The 18,955-nt window shown below is 38.1% G+C and overlaps 1 protein-coding gene across 5 annotated transcripts in view; it reads left to right on the plus strand.

Annotated features, from left to right (window-relative positions):
- Window positions 1–18,955, plus strand: part of NAV3 (neuron navigator 3) — a 484,909-nt gene that overhangs the window by 373,879 nt on the left and 92,075 nt on the right. For all 5 annotated transcript variants that reach the window (XM_068999468.1, XM_068999461.1, XM_068999483.1 and 2 more), the window contains 3 exons: window positions 737–845; window positions 2,637–3,020; window positions 6,321–6,440. In XM_068999468.1, coding sequence (XP_068855569.1) covers window positions 737–845; window positions 2,637–3,020; window positions 6,321–6,440 — 613 coding nt within the window. The remainder of the gene's footprint in view (window positions 1–736; window positions 846–2,636; window positions 3,021–6,320; window positions 6,441–18,955) is intronic.

Raw genomic sequence — 18,955 nt, forward strand, 5'->3', positions numbered from 1 at the left:
CTCTCCTTTTTAAAATTTATTTTTAATTGTATGGAGTAAACATTGTTCAGGATGTTCTAGGCAAAGTTCTGAAAGCTTCTTTATCTGAAATATGAGACCAGTTTTTCACAATGGATCCTGAAGGCTGTTGAAACCTGTAGTTGTATAAATGATGCATGTGTGTGGAGTGTTCAGATTTGTATCCCAAGAAGCATATTTTATTTTATCCCGTACAAAGAATAATGTCCCTCTTCAGGAAAGCATTACAGTCCTGGAAGGATGCTTTATTAAGTGCCTTACTTAAGAAGTATTTTGAAATAGCCTTGATGTTAAGTGAATACCAAAGAGTTGTTCTGAGTCATCCCAGTTCTTTCCAGACACAGATTTACTGTGGCTTTTTTTCCTACTGAGTTATGTAAAATATCAAGGACTAAAAAATGTATCAAGTGGTCTGGGGCTGCATCATGCCTTGATTACAGAGGATAAAAATTCCAACACTGTAAATCAGAGTTTCATTAATAGATTTGGGCCTTAACAGGGATACTTTGGCGGGCTTTTTTACATACCACATGTTATTTGTAAGCATATATGTGTTTTATTAATAAAAGGATGAAGTTTTATTTTTTAAAAGATTAAAGGGACAGCCCTATTTACAATCATATATGTGTGTGTTCTCTTCTGTGGATATATGTGTGCACTTTATTGAACCTTATAAACTCGTGTTAAAGTGTATGCGGGTTTTACTGTTTTCTTCCAGGGGAAGACCCTGAAACAAGAAGAATGAGAACTGTCAAGAATATAGCAGATTTGAGACAGAATTTGGAAGAAACCATGTCCAGCCTTAGAGGGACCCAGATAAGCCACAGGTATACTAGTTTTGTGTAGACTGCTGAAAATACGGACCATGGGAGAGTATTACTAGTTGCTGAATGACTGAGAGACTTGCAAGGAAAATTACCTGCAACAGTAAACTGCCATGTGACTTTCATATAGTATACTGTCAAAGTGTCTTTATACAATACTTCACAAAGATAGTTGTTTCATACACATTTACTTAGAAGCCTATAAAATTTATTTTAGGTAATTTTATAAGTAGATGTTGGGGATGAGATCAAATGCAAGGAAAAATCTAAATGTGAAAAATAAATATGTTGGCCATGGGAAAAAGACCCACTGGTGTAGTGTTATAGTTTGGAGCTCTCCAGGTGTTGTTTTTTCCCTCTCCTTCATTTATCTTCTCATGTGAGCTCCCTTTCATTTTAATTTTGTTACAGATAAACTACCACCTTCTGATTGGTCCCTAGGGTCTCTGCTAATTTTGTTACACACAAAGCATGTCTCAAGCATTCCATGCATGTGATTGTTTTCAATCACACTAAGTGACACACTCATATGGTGGATTTTCCACCAAAATAGTTTTCCTGCAGCACCTTCAATCACATGCACAGATCAGCAGAGCCTCTAGGGCCAATATTCTCTTGTTCTAATCTTGGTTAAGATGCCAGGTGTTTGGCACCATTCCCACAAGTAGAGGTTATAGAATCATAGAATCATAAAATTGTTTAGGTTGGAAAAGACCTATAAGATCGCCAAGTCCAACCATTAGTCCAGCACTGCCAAGTTCACCAATAAACCCTGTCCCAAAGTGCCACATCTACAAGTCCTTCAAATACTTCCAGTAATGCTGACTCCACCACTTCCCTGAACAGCCTGTTCCAGTGCTTGACGACCCTATCCATGAAAAAATTTTTCCTCATATCTAATCTAAACCTCCCCTGTCACAACTTGAGGCCATTTCCTCTTGTCCTATCACTTGTTATCTAGGGGAAGAGGCCAACCCCCATCTGACTACACCCTCCTTTCAGGTAGTTTTAGAGAGTGGTAAGGTCTCCCCTGAGCCTTCTTTTCTCCAGGCCAAACAACCCCAGCTCCCTCAACTGCTCCTCATCAGACTTGTTCTCCAGACTCTTCACCAGCTCCGTTGCCCTTCTCTGGACATGCTCCAGCACCTCAGTGTCTTTCTTGTACTGAGGACCCCAGAACTGGACACAGGATTTGAGGTGTGGCCTCATCAGTGCTGAGTACAAGGGGTAACAATTTCCCTGCTTCTGCTGACCACACTATTGCTGATCCAAGCCGGGATGCCACTGGCCTTCTTGGCCACCTGGGCACACACTGGCTCATGTTCAGCCATGTCACCAACGCCCCCAGCCCCTTTTCTGCAGGGCTTCTTTCCATCCACTGTGTCCCCAAGGCTGTAGTGCCGCATGGGGTTGTTGTGACCCAAGTGCAGGATCTGGCACTTGGCCTTGTTGAACCTCATACAATTGGCCTCGGGCCTTAGATCCAACCTGTCCAGATCCCTCTGCAGAGCCTTCCTGCCCTCCAGCAGATCAGCACTCCTGCCCAACTTTCTGTCATTTGCAAAGTGACTGAGGGAGCACTCAATCCCCTCATCCAGGTCATTGATAAAAATATTAAACAGGACTGGCCTCAGTACTGAGGACATATACAAGCACACGTGTGCATATGGTGAAAGCACATACACACACGGAGAATTTTTAGAAACAAATATGCTTTCCTCCAGCCTTCACTTTTCCTGATATCTCAGGAATAGAGAAAGCACAGTTCACTGACTTCTCCATTCTGTTTGGCAGCACATTGGAGACAACTTTTGACAGCACTGTGACAACTGAAGTGAATGGGAGAAGCATACCGAGCTTATCCAGCCGATCGACCCCGGTGACCTGGAGGCTGGGGCAGGCCAGTCCTCGGCTGCAGGCAGGAGATGCTCCATCCTTGGGTGCTGGTTATCCTCGCAGCAGTGCAAGTCGCTTCATACACACAGACCCTTCTCGATTCATGTACACCACCCCGCTGCGCCGAGCAGCTGTTTCTCGCCTTGGAAATATCTCACAGATTGACATGAGTGAGAAGGGAAGTGGTGATTTGGACATATCCTCTGAAGCTGACGTTGGTGGCTACATGAGTGATGGGGACATTCTTGGGAAAAGCCTGAGGACTGATGACATCAATAGTGGGTAAGCAGCACCTTTTTCTCCATTTGAACCAATGCATGACTGGTAGGTTTAGAAGGATTTTTCTGAAAATTTTGGCACACAAGTAGAAAGTATGTTATAGTTGCAATATTTAAATATATGTATAAAAAACCAAACCTCCAATCTCCCAGTGGTACTCTCAGCTGCCTTCAAATTCTGTTCTTCTCCTTTAACATTAAAATTACTTTGCTGTGAACTTTGAGTTCCAGTATTACTTACTGTAATTTCTTGGTTGTCTGGTGAACCATCATTTTGCGTTGGTTTCCCTGGGATAGGTCTTCTTTTGGTATTTTTATGTGTTGTTTGAGATGGTAGGTATGGCATTGGATCCATCTGATGAAAAGCTGTTGTTGACACCACTGACTTTCTCTGTTTCCACTTCAGATATTGTCTAGTATAGTTGGTGTAATCGACCTTTATTGCAGATTTTCAACTGTGCATGTCATTTGAGCAGTAATAATATCTTTTCATAAAAGACTAGACCAGTTACTCTCTTCATAGATCCAGGAGGAAGAATCACAGTTTTTGTTTGCTTAATCAGTTGACTGATTTTGAGGTACTGCATCCCCTGTGTTTCAAATCACTGTTCAACAAGTCTTATATCAATCTAGGAACACAAGTCAGTTTAGTCCTGTGTATGTTAGAACTCATAGAACGTCATTAAGAAAGAAAAACTATGTCACAGTTTAACTCATACTTAAATTACTGTTCAGTGCTGCTGTTGGCATCTCAAGGCTGCTTGCTGACTGATGTTGAATAGACATTCCATAGAGTACATGGTCATGTCACACCACCCTGCTTCACTCTATAATTTTAGAATTCTTGCTGTCAATCTAATCTCTTAGTTTGAAGTATAGCTATGATTAGAGAACAGCGGGTGAAGAAATTGAGTATGATACATTCCTAAAGGCAAATCTAAGTCTGTGATCAAAGCTCCCTTTAGAGTAGTGTCTCATCTCAAGCACCATCCAAAGATAGATCTCTAGAAGAAGCATCACTATAAAGAAAGCATATTCCTGTATCTCCCTGGTCTGCTGTCTCAGTGCTTTGTGTATGGAGCACTGCTGACACCATTGTCCACAGCACAGCATTAATGACTGTCAAGTAGGATGCCATATTTATATGTGCTAGAAAAGAGAAAATACATATGGAAAATATGATACTTTAATGTCTGAGGACCTCTTATCATAAAGGAAATATTAATGCTGCTTTTGACAGATGCATAGTTTTATTCCAATTTTTTTCAAAAAGGGAGTCCTTTGCAGTGCCTGATGAGTTGTATTAATTAGCTTATCACATTAAAGGATGAATATAGTCATCTTATGTGACTTTTCTTTGCATCTCTAATAAGGATAACTCAATAGATAGTAAGTTGCTCTGTGCTCAGTTAACGTTTTTAGGTGCAGCAAATGTTAAAAACAAGTTGATAAGTTCTGAAATTTCAGGATTCACTGAGGCATGTAAAGTCTTATCTCCTCTATGCCTCCTCCACTATCAGTTTAATTACTTTAAACACTTGGGGACAAGAATGCAGCAGTAATTAGAAATTAGTGCGAGGAAGGCCTATTGCACTTATTAAGTCTCTCCATTCAGACCTTACTTAGAGAGGAAAAAAATCCATATAGTCTGGATTGCATTCAAGCCACAGCTAAATTTATTATGCAGTTCTAGAGCTGTGGAATCTACTGGATAATTCAAGGCTAGCGAAATTATCTATCAAAAAAATCTGAATTTTGTCTTTAGTAAAAAGATGAATATAGTATGTAAGTGTGACTGTTAATTTACCTTTGAAAACAAATGTGAAGTTACCATCTCCAAACTCCAGATACCAAGGTTTCAGAAATTTTTTGCCAAACTGCAGGCCAAATCTTACCCATGCATTAAATGCCTCAGAGTTTTGTCAAAAATAATCAAAGGAACCCTTTGTGTTTTAATGCACTTGAGGTTGCCTTCATCCATATTGCCACCCAGGACACGATGCCTTCTCAAACTGGAGCTACCACAGAGGGTTCCACTGCTGCATCTTTGGTCTCAAGGCCTGCACCTGTTCACCCACCCTGAGCCACGTACATGGAGGCAGAGGCAGGTGCTCCCAGACTGCTCTACTGGCCCTCAGGTCTCTTTCACAGTTGATTTCAATTAAATCTGATCCCATAAGGAACCACAGGGAGAGGGCCAACAGAAAGCTGGAGTAGCAGTAGTGTGCGTGCTTTGGTTTGTGCCTGGAATTCTTTGTAGTTACTAAAGTTAAATGTTTGTGTGGCACCATTTCATGGATTGAGGAGAGATTGTGTTAAAGATTGAATTTATACAATTTGATGACTGTTAAAGTGAGTAAACTCTGGGAAATCACTTTAGCCATCAACCTAGCATTAGGACTATGCCTCTTTCAGTAAGTCTGTATTTTATTTTGGGTAGGTTCCGTGAGATATCGAAAACTTTTTTCTGAATATGTACACTTCTATGTTTGGTGCCGTGCATGGCCCTTCAAAAATAAATTTATGCTTTGTTGGTATATGAAAGTTATTAAAAAATACAAAAGGAAAACATAAAGAACAAGGGCCTAAGAGGGAAGACAGTTTGATGAAAGATCCTTTGGGAGCATGATGGACAGGTCTTGAGAGTAAGACAGGCTTGTGATGCTGCTCTGTTATTAGTGCCAAGACTTTTCATAGAGACAACTAAACTGTAGGTAGACATTCTAGAAATTATTGCTGGTACTTTTAGTTCACAAACTTTTAGTGTCTCTCTAGTGAGTAAGCAGCACTATACTCACAGTTTCATTCCTTACACATTCATTGTAATGTGAAGGGGTGGGAATCAAGCAAAAGGAACATACTGAAAAATATTCTTAAATATCATTGTAGGGTTTTCAGTGGATATCTCTTTCATATCTCAATAATTGCATTCCGGCAGGGACTATGAATTTGGGTTGCTAATTTCTGTTCCCATTTGGAAAAATGCTGCTAATTTTTTTTGGCAAAACCACCGCATTTAAAATGTGCTTTGGAAGATACTTGAGGGCTTCTGTCTAAAAACATTTTAGTAAAAGAAGTTGGCCTGTAAGACATCACAGTAAAAGGCAAATGATCCCAGAAAGCAGTCAGATACCCAATCTCCCTGTGCTGGGCACATAAAATGGGAATATTTAGTATCAGTCTGCCATCTAGTAAGACAACCTGTACCTTAAACATTTGAATTTCACAGACCATTAACTTTAAAGTGAAACACGGTTGCCAGATGGCTGCATTCCCCACTGTTTGACCACAAATTTATTTTCAGGTACATGACAGATGGAGGACTCAACCTATATACAAGAAGTCTGAACCGAATACCAGACCTCGCTGCCTCTCGAGACGTCATCCAGAGAGGGGTTCATGATGTGACTGTGGATGCTGACAGGTAACAGTGCTTTGCTAAGTAAAAACCTATTTGAGCTTTATAAATATTTCACATCCTTCATACTTGCTAAAGTATCACATAAGGAATAGGAAGAGAAAGCAAGGTTCTGAGGCTGCAAGGTTTCTGAGCACCCAAAATAGCAAATACCACAATGAGCAGGGGAAAAAAAGCAAATTCCTCACATGGGAAGGAGACTTAGGAAGAACTTTTTGTTGAAGATGTAAGAGAAAATGTTTAGAAGCCCAGACCTTATTTGCAATCTTGAACTTCTGAACCGGGATGTGATTTTTACAGGTTGCCTTATCAATTGATGAGCAAATGGAAAATTCTCATGGTCTCTAGGCGGCAGACAGCTTATGTCCCTGGTGACATGCTTTAAAACATGCATTTGGATTTGGCTGGAGCTGGAACCATAGTCGTGTCCACCTGTTTTGCCCTTTGCAAGTATCAGAAGAAGGCAGTACTGGCAAGTAGTGAGAAGTGAGAATTGGGGTTCTATCCCATTGTCTGTGCAGTGTGAAAAAAGAAGCGACTCCATCTTGCCATTATATATGGGTGTGAGCATAAAAACATGCTCCCATTAGTATGTCTGTTTCTTTTCCTTAAGCTTAAAGTAGATTCATATTCGTGGCTTCTATCCACATCTGAGAAATAAAAATTCATAACCCAGCTTTTGCAAAACTTGGAGCTGTCAGCTCTGAGGTTTTGGTCACACCATCACAGAGATAAGGAACAGCTGTGAAATTTGGCAGTCTAAAATTTTACGGCATCAATATGAGTGCCCCCTTTTTAAAATTAAGTTTCTTTTAGGAAATAAAAAAAAAGTATTTAATAACAAAGGGAGAAAAGGTTCATGGAGTGGTTCTGGTTTTATAAACCCAGCAAATTAGTTGAAGAAGTTCTAGGATATTTACCTATGTATGATATAATTTTCACTTATCACATTTTCTGATTAAAATATAAGTCAGGAATAGTCTGCATTGGTCAAACAGTACAAGCAATGCATCAGGATAAAGAACATAATTTTCATCTAGGGAACTAGCTACTTAAAAAAGAAGGTTGCTTTAGCTGACATCAGAGCATTTGTTGACCTTGCAGAAAAACCCTATTTTAGATAGAAATTCAAATGAACACAGCTAGGTTCTTTGGAATGCAAGCATTGACGTGATGCAAAGACCAGAGAACACGTATAGTAGGCGTTTAAGAAAATAATTTGGATAGAACTCAGGCAGTAACAGAAGGAGAAAATGAGAAATGAGATGTGGGCAGGAGGGACTTTTGTGGAGATCTGTATGTGAGAACAGGAACCTTACGCTCAAAGTGAGAGAGAGGGTGGAAAAATTAGAGGCTAGCAGTCATGTAATTAGAGAATGTCACTAGTGCCCATGTGTTTTTGTATCTCTCTTTTTTTTCCCCCGGGAGTGAAGTTCTTAGAGCTCTTCCCACCACACAATATTCACACCCAGGTTTTGAACCACACAGATTTCCCCTGAGGAAGGAAAAAAAAAAAAAAAAAAGAGGTCCAAAATAAGGGATTTTTTACTTAGTATTCCTCAAGTTCTAGATGCCACTCAAACACTGGATGCTTATTTGTGTTAATGCATATGTTTGTTCTGTACAGTGTGCATGTACATACGTATTTTGCAGAGTCTATCATCTACAAATGTGAAGTACAACTTACTTCGAGTAATGACTGCTTTTCCTTACACAAAGAAAGAAAGCTGGATTCTTGTGTTCTTCCAGACCCTCTAAATAAGGTTTTATGGAACATACTATGTCAATATTTAATTAAAAGGTTTGTTCACAATGCACAGGCGTGAGGTATCTAAATTACTGCTATTCAGACAATTCTGGCATTCCCTGACCTTTTAATACTTTATTTTTCAAACTTAATCGTTCTTTGTGAACATAGGGTGGGGTTTTTTTAACATATAAGAGTATGTTATTCCTTGAAAAAGCAGAAGTTTTTTAGGAAGTGTAAAATATAAATATTTTTATGAGTTCTGATGATAATAAAACACATGCTTACCAAAACTGGTTGCAAAAAAACCTGTGTTAGTTAGAAAAAAAATTGTTTATGATGATCTTCAATGATGTGTGCCACATTTGATGTGACATCAGGTAGAAAAAGTAGTAGAGATTGCTGAGACTTTGGTAGGGTAAATTTTGGTCCTTCACAACAGTGTAGGTACCTAAGATTTCATCTAATTTCACGTAGCCTTTTACAGCTATTTTTTTCTACTCTGAGCAAAAAATAGTAGGGTTTGTGTCATAGCTTCAAGGTATGCCTTGCCACTGGTATGATGAACTTCTTTGAAAGAGGATTATTCTCCTCACTGTCATCCCTGTAGATATGTGAAGGACATACACATTTTCTCTGTGGCATTGTTAGTATAAAACTTTTTCATAATTGGCATGATCTGCCCTTGCCTTTCTGTTGTAAAGGACTCTGCTGGCATCTCTTTTCAGGCAGAAAATAAATGATATGCTGCAAATATCTGATTTACATTAGCAAGCAGGAGAGAAGTTTGGCATTTTGTCCATTACTAGAGGCAGCATCTTTTGCTGACAGCAGTCCCATATTCATGAAAACTCAACCTTGGTTTTCTCTGACAACTTAAATTGTAGCTTCTGCTTATATTTTAAAACTTTTTCTCTTTATGAGCTGGCAGTACAATATTCTTTAGAGATGAGGGCTGATATCTCTAAGGGTAATGCAATTTCTGGTAAATTTATACTTTCAGACTGATTCTCATTTCATGGATAACATAAAAAGACAAGCGGGTCCCCAGTTTGATCACACTCTAAATTGGTTCAGATAGCACCTGCATCTCCACATCTTGCCAAAAAGCAAAGGATTGAAGGCTCTCCATGTGGAAATGTAGTCTGAGAGAGCTCATCCTGATAATAACATTAAATTGCTCTTTGAACAACTTCATAAAAAGTTAAATTCATGAATTCGACATAAATCAAGGTTTAAGCTTTGCTTGCATACTGCTCTGTAAAGCACATTGGTGCAGAAAGTACTACAGCAAACTTGCTTGTTCTGGGGAAGGAATTGTAAAGGCTGGAGAGACACTGGCAGCATCAGATGTCAACAATTGTTTCATTCTTTTTTTTGTTTTGTTTTTGTTAATAAATGGTTATTCCTTCCAATTTGCCTTGCTTCAGTTACCATAAGAAATTAGTCAGAGAGCAAGATGGATTTTCTGCATCTGGTATAACATGGGATATGGCTAAGGGAGTTCTCAGTGGTATGATACGACACTTCATTTCATTTTTTGTCCTGTCTACTTCCTCTACACGCTAGCATTTGCCTCCTGGGACTTTTAGAGGGAGTAGTTGAGGAACATTCTTGGAGTTCAAAACCTTCTTCAAAGTAAGATGAGCCAAAAGAGATTAGATATAAGCACACAAAATTAATTATTCAGAAGAAAAAGGTTTATTGCAAAGTAAGTTGTAATGTTTCCAAACCACCCTGTGATGTTCATGAAAACTGTTAGGGAAGTTTAAAGTAAGCCCTATTAGAAGGAAATACAGCTCCACTTAGCTCAAGCATTGTCCTTCCACTCCCTATACCTGCAGAATTTAATGCAGTGTGTCACAAGCCACAGTTTTCTTCACCTTCGTCAGTCAACACATGTTGTACAACCACTTTCACCTCCCGTCCCTTGAATGCAGTATTCTTTCTTTTTTACCTTTTCTTTGGATGAAACCCAAAGCTTTAAAGTTTATGCTGTTTAGTGTGCTGCTATCACGACCCACTTCAGCTACTTTGCTGTTGCATTGAATCTGAGCCCCAGTAATAGAGTTCTTATGCATAAGGAGTCTCTCAAATGCTTCCACCATCTGTCACATGTGCAGAAGATTTGGCAGCTATCTCAGACTAGCTCAGGCTGGCCTGTTTGTTCTCAGCCAAACCATAATCACCATAATACATTATTAATTATAATAAAATAATTCCAGATTTTTCCTGTAGTTTATTAACTTCCTGCATGAATGATTATAAGTCGTCTTCTGGTGTTTGTCTGAGTAGATGAGCCTTGAGTTGGAATACTGTGCTTGTGAAAAAGGAATTTTTCCAGAGTTCGCATAGTCATTGAACTGGGAGCTCTGTTTCATAGGGTTGGTCATATTAGAAAAGGCTGAGACATCATGAACAGTAACTGAAAATCTAAATGGAATACAATGCCTGTTCTCATACCTTACGTTTCTAGAAGCACATTGAAATTTCTGGTGTCATTTGGAATTTACCCCATTGGGATGTTGCTAATAGGAGTGGCATACTTTACGTTTTGCCTTTCTATCTGGATGATTCTGTGTAATGTGTATGTCATCACTGTGCTAATACTGTGCTTTCTGCTATGTGTCTCTAGTTTGGTATTGATGGGACTGTGCAACTCTTACCTGTTCAGTTTACTGCTTCTGGTTGCAGAGCAGGATTTGCTAGGGGTAAAGGAAACGTATATGCCACAGTATTGAACCATTCACTGTGTGCATGCATTCAGCCCTCTACCCTTTCCTTTGTCTGCCAACATGTCAGGTCTCTCCGACACTGGGGACCTGTGTCCATGGCAATAAATACAAATACCCCACAGATATGAAGATATAAATAATAAAACATGAAACCAGATATACCTTCTTCTTGCTGTTCAAGACTTTCTTGGGAAATACTGAGTTTTGCTGTAAAACTGCAGTGTATACGGAGGCTTCCAATATCTTTTCATTGGCCTTCACCACTCAGTGTGCCTGTGACTGTTACTCTGCTCAGAGTCTAAAAAAGTCATTGTAGACCTGAAAGTCAGCATGGTTCATATAGCTGTGTGATTTGCTATCATTTTCTTGATAGTGATTTTACATATTAGTAAGTTCTTAGGATATTGAAATGATTTTAAATATCTATACCTCACTGGTTTTGCATTTACTATTCAAATACCTATAGAAGCCATAATGATAGAATCTCTCTTGTGAAGCAATTTAAATTTTAAAGTGTTTTTACTATTATTGTTCTCTTCTATACTTTTAATCTTCTGTAATTTCTTTTCACAGCTGTTGCTGTTAACATTTCCCACCATTTACATTTTTATTATTCTCAAATGATCCTGCATTTTCATAGTCTCTGGTGTAAATCTTTCCTCATCTTGGCATCTGCTAGGCTATCAAGAAAGTTACTAGTTAGAAGTATCTATTTCAATGTGTATCTCAGCTTTTATTGTTTCTGCAAAGTATGGATGCTAAATTTAAGTACCTAAAGCATAAATATGTAGGTATCCATGCATGAAGGGCAGAATAATTGTGTCAAAAGGAGCACTCCTGGTGTTTTGGCTCATTATGTTGTTAAGTATTCAGAATTATTTGAGGATGAATTCCTTATTTTCAAAAGCATAATGAGAAATAAATTTTTCAGTAATGTGATTTTTGTACAACAATATTAATTTAGAAAGAATGTTATTTGAATTAGAAAAATTTGTTTCTGGTCATGCTTTCAAAAGTCAGGATTTGGACAACATAAAATAAGCAAAGAAACTGGACTTTGATCTCATTTTGTGAAGTTCACCCTTCCTTACTTGCATTAAACATCTACTGTAATTGCCCATAGAACCACAAACCAAAAATAGAAACATATACCAGTTGTGTGGTTTCAGGTTCAGATACTATATTAATATCAGTGACATAAAGAAACTGCAATGTTAGCATGCTGTCATTAGTATGTTTAACTGTCATGATCCTGCAACATCATGTCTGGAGACACACACACATTTTTGCACCCAGCTTACATAAAAAAATTACACTCAGAAAAGGCAAATGTGAATGGCAGATGTTTACCTTAAAACAAGACCACACTGCAAATGACAAATTAAGTTTTCTCTTTTTAAAATTTTTATTAAGTGGAAGAAAGAGGGACAACTATTTTTCAGTTTAGGTTAAAGAGGAATTAACAGAAATAAGTTTTTAAACATTTGCAGGAATACAAGCCAATTACATTCTCATGTGATGCAAAATGAGCTGAGTATATAGTATATAGTAGGTTCATTGAACCTAAGGCTGGCTCTTCACAGATGACACATATAATACTCTCATAAATGTACTTTTTAAAAGTTGATGGAGTGGAGCTAGGTATTAATGACATGCAGTCTGTTGGTGTTCATTACTTCTGCTTATTTCAAAATTTGGTTTAATACTTTAAAATTATTTGAAGTGAGACAGGATTTTATCTTTTATTAACAGATTTCTAATACTCCAGGCAAAATGTAGATGGCTTATTTTGATTGCAGTCTACTTCTGAAGAGAGTATTAAGGTATTTAATAAAAGCTTTCCAAGACTCGGCTTACAGTTTCAGCAGCAGCAACGTTTTGGTCCACCACTGTACTTCATTGTTACCAGCAAAAGCTACTGTACTGCCTCAGTGTGTTAGAACAAAACATGGGTAGCAAGATTTAAATAATTAACCAAAATACCCCAGGCTCAAATATAAAATTAAAGAACTTGAATCTCCCATGTGATACGTATTTGAGTCCTGAAGTCAAGAAACAAATTAATTTCTTTAAAATGTCTTGATTCGTTCGATGGCTGGAGGAAACAAATCTTGTAATTTTATTCTCCTGCATGGCTATTTTTAAAAAGTCATATTGAAACTTGTAATAGAATAGGTGCAATTGATATTACATTTCTAACATTAACAAGCACGTGGTATTTTAGACAGAAGCCTCATAAAACTGTATCTAAAAATACTGATTTTGATGATTTATTATTGGAGATAAAGCAGCTGGTGATTGCTAAGCTGTCTTTTGTTCTAAATTGCCTCAGGGATACTTCTTTCTTAGTTAAGTAATTTTTTTAAAGAACTGTTTTTATAATAGCTACATTCCAGACTGAGGTAGTTGCATGCTTGTCAAACTAAACATATGAATTATAAGAATATTCCAATTAACCCTTTCATGGAAAGTGATTATTTTTTAATAATATAAAAATCCTTTGCTTTGGATTTAATAGGTATAAGTTTCCTTTAAATAAAAGATGGATTTGGCAACTTGAGCAGACCTCTAGAATAATGAGAAATAAGTAAAAATGGAGAGCCCCATCACGATGCACTTTTTGTACTCATGAGATGTTATGAGAAAGGGGTTAAATCAACTGTTCAGTCAGCTACTTGCTGTTGTTTTGTACAGGTGTAAAAAAAATAGGTAAGTGAAAGGAAGAATAAATTTAAGTTAAGCTAAACATCTAAAGTGTGAGTGCACTTTGCTGGTCAGGCTGTAGGGCTGCTTACAGTGCACAAGAGGAAAATTGAAAGGTTTTGACCCTTTCCTTTGCAATGTGCTGCTCTTGGAGCAAAACAGTGCTACTGTGTCCTGGGCCTTCAGGAAAACAGTGATGTTCAATACATTTTGGAATTGAAATTGCGTTGCAAGGTAACTTTATCATTAGTGGTTAAAAAAAGATAGCTGGAATCCAGATGAAACCTGGTCATGTGTTATCTATGATTAAATAAAAGAAGCATGTATCTAAAGCTGTGCAGGTTAAAAAACATGGGAGCCTTTTATTTTCCTTGAAAAAGAAATGGACTTTGAACACTGTAGGCTGGCTAAAGACTATGTTCAAAGAGAGAGAGTATGAAGGGAAAGCTGGGAAACGTGGCTGAAAACCTGCCAGCCAGTGCACAGAATACCCTGTGCTGCAGGCTGCCTGCTGTGGAGCACAACATGTGTTAACCTTTCCTTTTGGAAAAAAAAAAAAAAAAATCCCTCCATTTGCTTGTATCAACATTTTACTTATAAATCTTAACTATGTCACCGCTGAGTCTTCTTTTGATGGAGAGAGGAAAAGACAAGCCTCCCTCATCAATCTGTTCTCCAAGCACTATTGTGGAGGCTTACTGCCCCTTCTGAGCCCCTTGTGACAACCTCAGCTCCACACAGGGAAATGTTTGGTGCAGCAATATGCTAGGAGTTTGTTTTCTTTTGAAGTTACAGCACTAATCTCATCTGTATCTAATTGTTAAAATACTAAGTCTTCAAAGATTTCCTTTGTAAACAAAAGATTGTCATAACAATTTAAGCAGGATCAGATGTGTGAATTTAGAGTGCAACCCTCAATGAATTCTACAGAAGTTTTTTTTTTGCAAAAGGATAGAATATATTTATAATTCAAACCTGCTTAGTTGACTGAATAATCTAAAATACATTATTTGAATGTGATTTTAAAACCAGATTTACCTAATTAAATTTACCTTAATAAAAAACCTTTTAATCTCTTACCTGTGTGCATTAGCTTTAATTTCTGATGTATTAAACTTTCCCTTTTTATTCCTTTTGAATGCATTATGCTCTATTATGTTTCATACTGCAGAACAGAATGTAAAATGGCTGCTAACCCTATCAGCTGCGGTGTATGTAATTCATGAAAGCAAAAATTGCTTTACTGCAGTTTAAATACATGTATACTGTTGGAAATAATTGCATTGCCCTGGGAAGTACAGTAACTGTTAGAACAGGTGTTTGTCATTCCTCAAAGTGTTTTATCTAGCAACAAATCTTATTGATATAAGCTAGTTTCTTTCATGTTTAAATACCCAGCAATTTTTTATCAGACGCAAGGTACACTGATTTAAAAGTGAAATTAGGGTATTTCAAATGGATAGGATTTCAGTCCGTTTCTGGAAAAGAAACTACAGAGTCAGAAAACAGTGTTATGTATTGCATATCTTCTGTGAGTTTATCAATGAACAGACTCATACTGACAGCCAGGACCTAAAAGCTGAAAATTTTTTGATTAAAGCTAGAAAGGCACACACAATTTTAATAGCATTGTGAACTTTAGGAGCAAGATATGAGGAATAAACTTACTTCATTTTTTTTAAATCAAGCCTAGATCTTTCTCTAAGATATTTATTTACAGATTTAAATACTAAAGTAGACAAAATTTAATGAGGGCTCTGTGTCTGGGGTAACTGGAGGACATGTAAAGCTTTCTGAGAAACCAGAGATCAGCGAAGGTGTATAATCTTCATGACTCATGAACCACCATCTGGAGGCCCTTATCTCTATCAGCTGTACTAGGAACATTGCTAGACATCTAGCTTTTGGGTTATATTAAGATGAAACATAACTGTTTCAAAGAATTTAAGGAAAGAAAACCCACAGACATATTTTTATTTTAATTTTAAATAAAATAAATTCTGGTAGAGCATTGCAGTGAAGTGACAGCCTGTCACCCAGGGATAGTTCCTTAGTGAAAGGAGCTATCTTTCAAGTGTTTTTAGAATGGTTTTCCTAAAATGGAGTCTTTCTCTGTACATCAAAGTTATTGAAAGAGAAATCAGTATGGGTTTTTAAGGCTGAAGAATGATTCTTTTTCCTGTGTGAGTTGAAATCATTCCCCTTCATGAAAAGAGTTGACTCAGTGTTCCACTTATGACTCAAATCTTCAGATGCATAGTAAATAACTGAATTTGCTCTATTTTGCAAGTATTTTCCCTTTCTTCAGTGCATAAAGAAATTTATAATCCCCTCTTTTGTAGATCTTTATTTCTAATCATTTAAATTAATGATACCAGCCACACTCTTGTGAAATGGATTAATATCAAGTGGATAAACATAATGCAAAATCATGTAGGAAAAATAATTTTCTGTGTATTAAAAATAATATATGCTGGCAAAGATAATTTACAGCCTTCCAGACAAATTTTGAAACTTAATATCCTAACTAGATTTTCAACAGCTTTCCCTAAACCGCTATTTTCAATAAAATTATCCGCATATTTTCTTTTGAAATGTATCTATTGGATTGGAAATGTTGGAAATTTTAAGATGACCGGGCTTGTGTATACGTGTGTCATTCCAGCAAGCCACTGAATTGTTGAGTAGTGGTAAGTGAGCCCCAATAACTTTGAATCAATTTCTGCAGCTTTCCAGTATGGGCAGTAAGAACAGCCTACATCACAGAAAATTTATGATATACAGTTTATTAATTTTGGATTGCTGCCTTGGTGGTGTTTTGTCAGATTCTTGGACTTACTGCAGCTGTTCAGTCCAAGTCAGCACAAAGGCAGTAAATACTGAATGTAGCTGGTCAGCAATGCTACATGTAATTTTGGTCCTCTGCCTGTAGTGGGTTTGACTAATGCTTATTGAGGTAACCATTACAATTTCCTTGATAAGAGCTCCTTTCCTTTCACTAGCCATGACTCTGCTACAGGGGACAACTGAATAATGTCTTAAATGCTGTCTTAATGCTGTCTTAAAGCTGCAAGCAACTTCTTCAGCACACCTCACTCTGAAAACATTACCTGTTTTTCTTTCTGTGTAAAAGTAGCAGTGAATCCCAAATACAAAGTTCATTTCAAGGTTTTTTGAGCTTCTCTCAAGATAATAGTCCGTTTCTCGGTGCACAGTTGTAGCCCTGCTATAGGTGATGTTGCGGGTTCGGTTCGTAACCGGGCAGAAACACCAATTTAGTGTAGCGGTTTGGTCCAAAATACTCATTACTGTTTATGGTCTGTGAGATCAGAATTATGAGAAACGCAAAGCAGGCACCAAACTTGAAAGAACATAAAGAAGTTTATTAACAGACCTAAAAGAGGGAAAAAAAAAAAAAAATTATACCACCTTCAGAACTCTCCTCCTCCCCCCACCTTCCTTCCTTCTCCCACTAAAAATGTAAAAAGACAACCTTTAAGATGTTCAGTCTGTTTACCACTTCCATAATAACCTTGTTCAGTCCATTTAGAAAGAGAAGTCTCTTCTTGCTCATGCTATGAAAACATTATCACAACAAGCCAGCCGCCCAGGTTGGTTCTCTCTGCTCGCATGTGAGTCCCTTCCCCGGACTTGCAGCTTTTCCCGCAACTGCTTTTGAGGGTCCACTCTTGAAGTTTTTGGGGTACAATTTTAAGGTTGAGCCATTCAGAAACAAAAAAATAGAGGCCCTTCTCCTTCCCTGGGAGCAAAGGGTCTTCCTCAACTTCATCGTTAGGACTCTCTCTGGGAGCATCTCTAGGAACTGAGGTTTTCTCCTTTCCCATTTGGAGAAAAAGTCCTCATATGGTCCATCTCTCCCTGTCCAAACTTCTCATGAAATTACAGCTGCGTCAGCATCTGCCTATCTCAGCGCAGGTGCTTTTGCTTACGAGCTGAACACTCCACCCCCCATATCTTCATATCTGAAATTACGGTGGGATACTCTGATATATCATAGCTTCACAACAGACTTTCAGCTTTAAGCATCTCCTCTCTCTCTTCCCTCAGGTTTTCAGCTCTTCACAGCAATAAAAGGGTTAATCTCACCTCGGCCTTGCAGCTTTGCAGCTGGAATGTTGAATTTTCTTATCGCAGTGGAGAGGGGGGAGAGCCAAGCCGCTCCAGCTGCCCACGGCAAGGCAGTGGGGGGGGGGTTCCACGGCTGAAACAGGCCCATGGCTCCAGGATGGCCGTGGCCCGCTGGCCCCCACACGGGGCCCGCAGCCACCTGTCCCAGCGCCGGAAACGAGAGAGAGCTGAGGTGGGAGTTTGTCTATTCTTAAGTGTGTATCACAGAGGCGGTCACAACTTTAAGTGGTTTAAAGAATTGTCCATATTCAAACTGGCCAGCTGATAGGTTCTATCAGGTCCCAGAGGAAGCTGTAAGCACCCCTTAGCAAGGACATCCCTTCCGGGACTATGCTTGCTAACCTATGACAGGTGACTATTAGGATGTCAAACTGCTATCAACACTTCAACTTTTTAAAATTAAAAAAAAGATAAAAAGCAGTTTATTTTTCAGTAGCTCAAAGGTTTTGGAAGAAATTTCTGTCTTGATGATATATCTTAAGTAACATTAAGGATTGATCACCAGCTCTAGCTTCTTAAAAATATACTCTAACTAAAGGAAGCTCAGCATTTTTTGTGGATGATTCTTCCAGAAAATGACTACTCCTTATAAAGTTGTCTTTGAAAGGTGTCTTCTGCTTTCCAACCTCCTGTTCTGTTCCCCCTCCATCATCCATGTAGTCATCATCCCTAGAAAAACTATAATGATATGTATCCATATAATCACTTAATAAGAGAACCCCTGTAAAATATACTATATATGGTATAAAGCATTCTATAGTACATGGACAACCAAAGCACCCCATATCAGTTCCATGCTCAGGGACGTACAACAGGATATGAAGTCCTCTTTTTTTCCCCTGTCTGGCAGCTGTGATGTTTTAGACCAAAAGTCTTAAAAAAGAGGATCAATTGCCAGTGCTATGCTAAGCATCATTTGTATGCGAGCAGAAAACAAAGGACAGTGTTGTCGTTTTTATGTGACGTAATTCATATATTTGGAAGGAGCCTAAACAAGGTTCCCAGTTAACTTCTTAGGAAATTCTGCTGTTTCTGATACCAGTTTCTGAAAAACCACCTTCTCTTGTCTGAGTAGCGGTTTTGTGGGTTTTGTTCCTGGTATTTCAGTTGTGTTTTGCAAGGGAGTTAGGATAAAAGCCTGAGATAAATCCTGAGAGGACTAATCCAACTTAAGTATCTCACACCTG

This window comes from Aphelocoma coerulescens, chromosome 1A (assembly GCF_041296385.1).
Source record: "Aphelocoma coerulescens isolate FSJ_1873_10779 chromosome 1A, UR_Acoe_1.0, whole genome shotgun sequence".
NCBI lineage: Eukaryota > Metazoa > Chordata > Aves > Passeriformes > Corvidae > Aphelocoma > Aphelocoma coerulescens.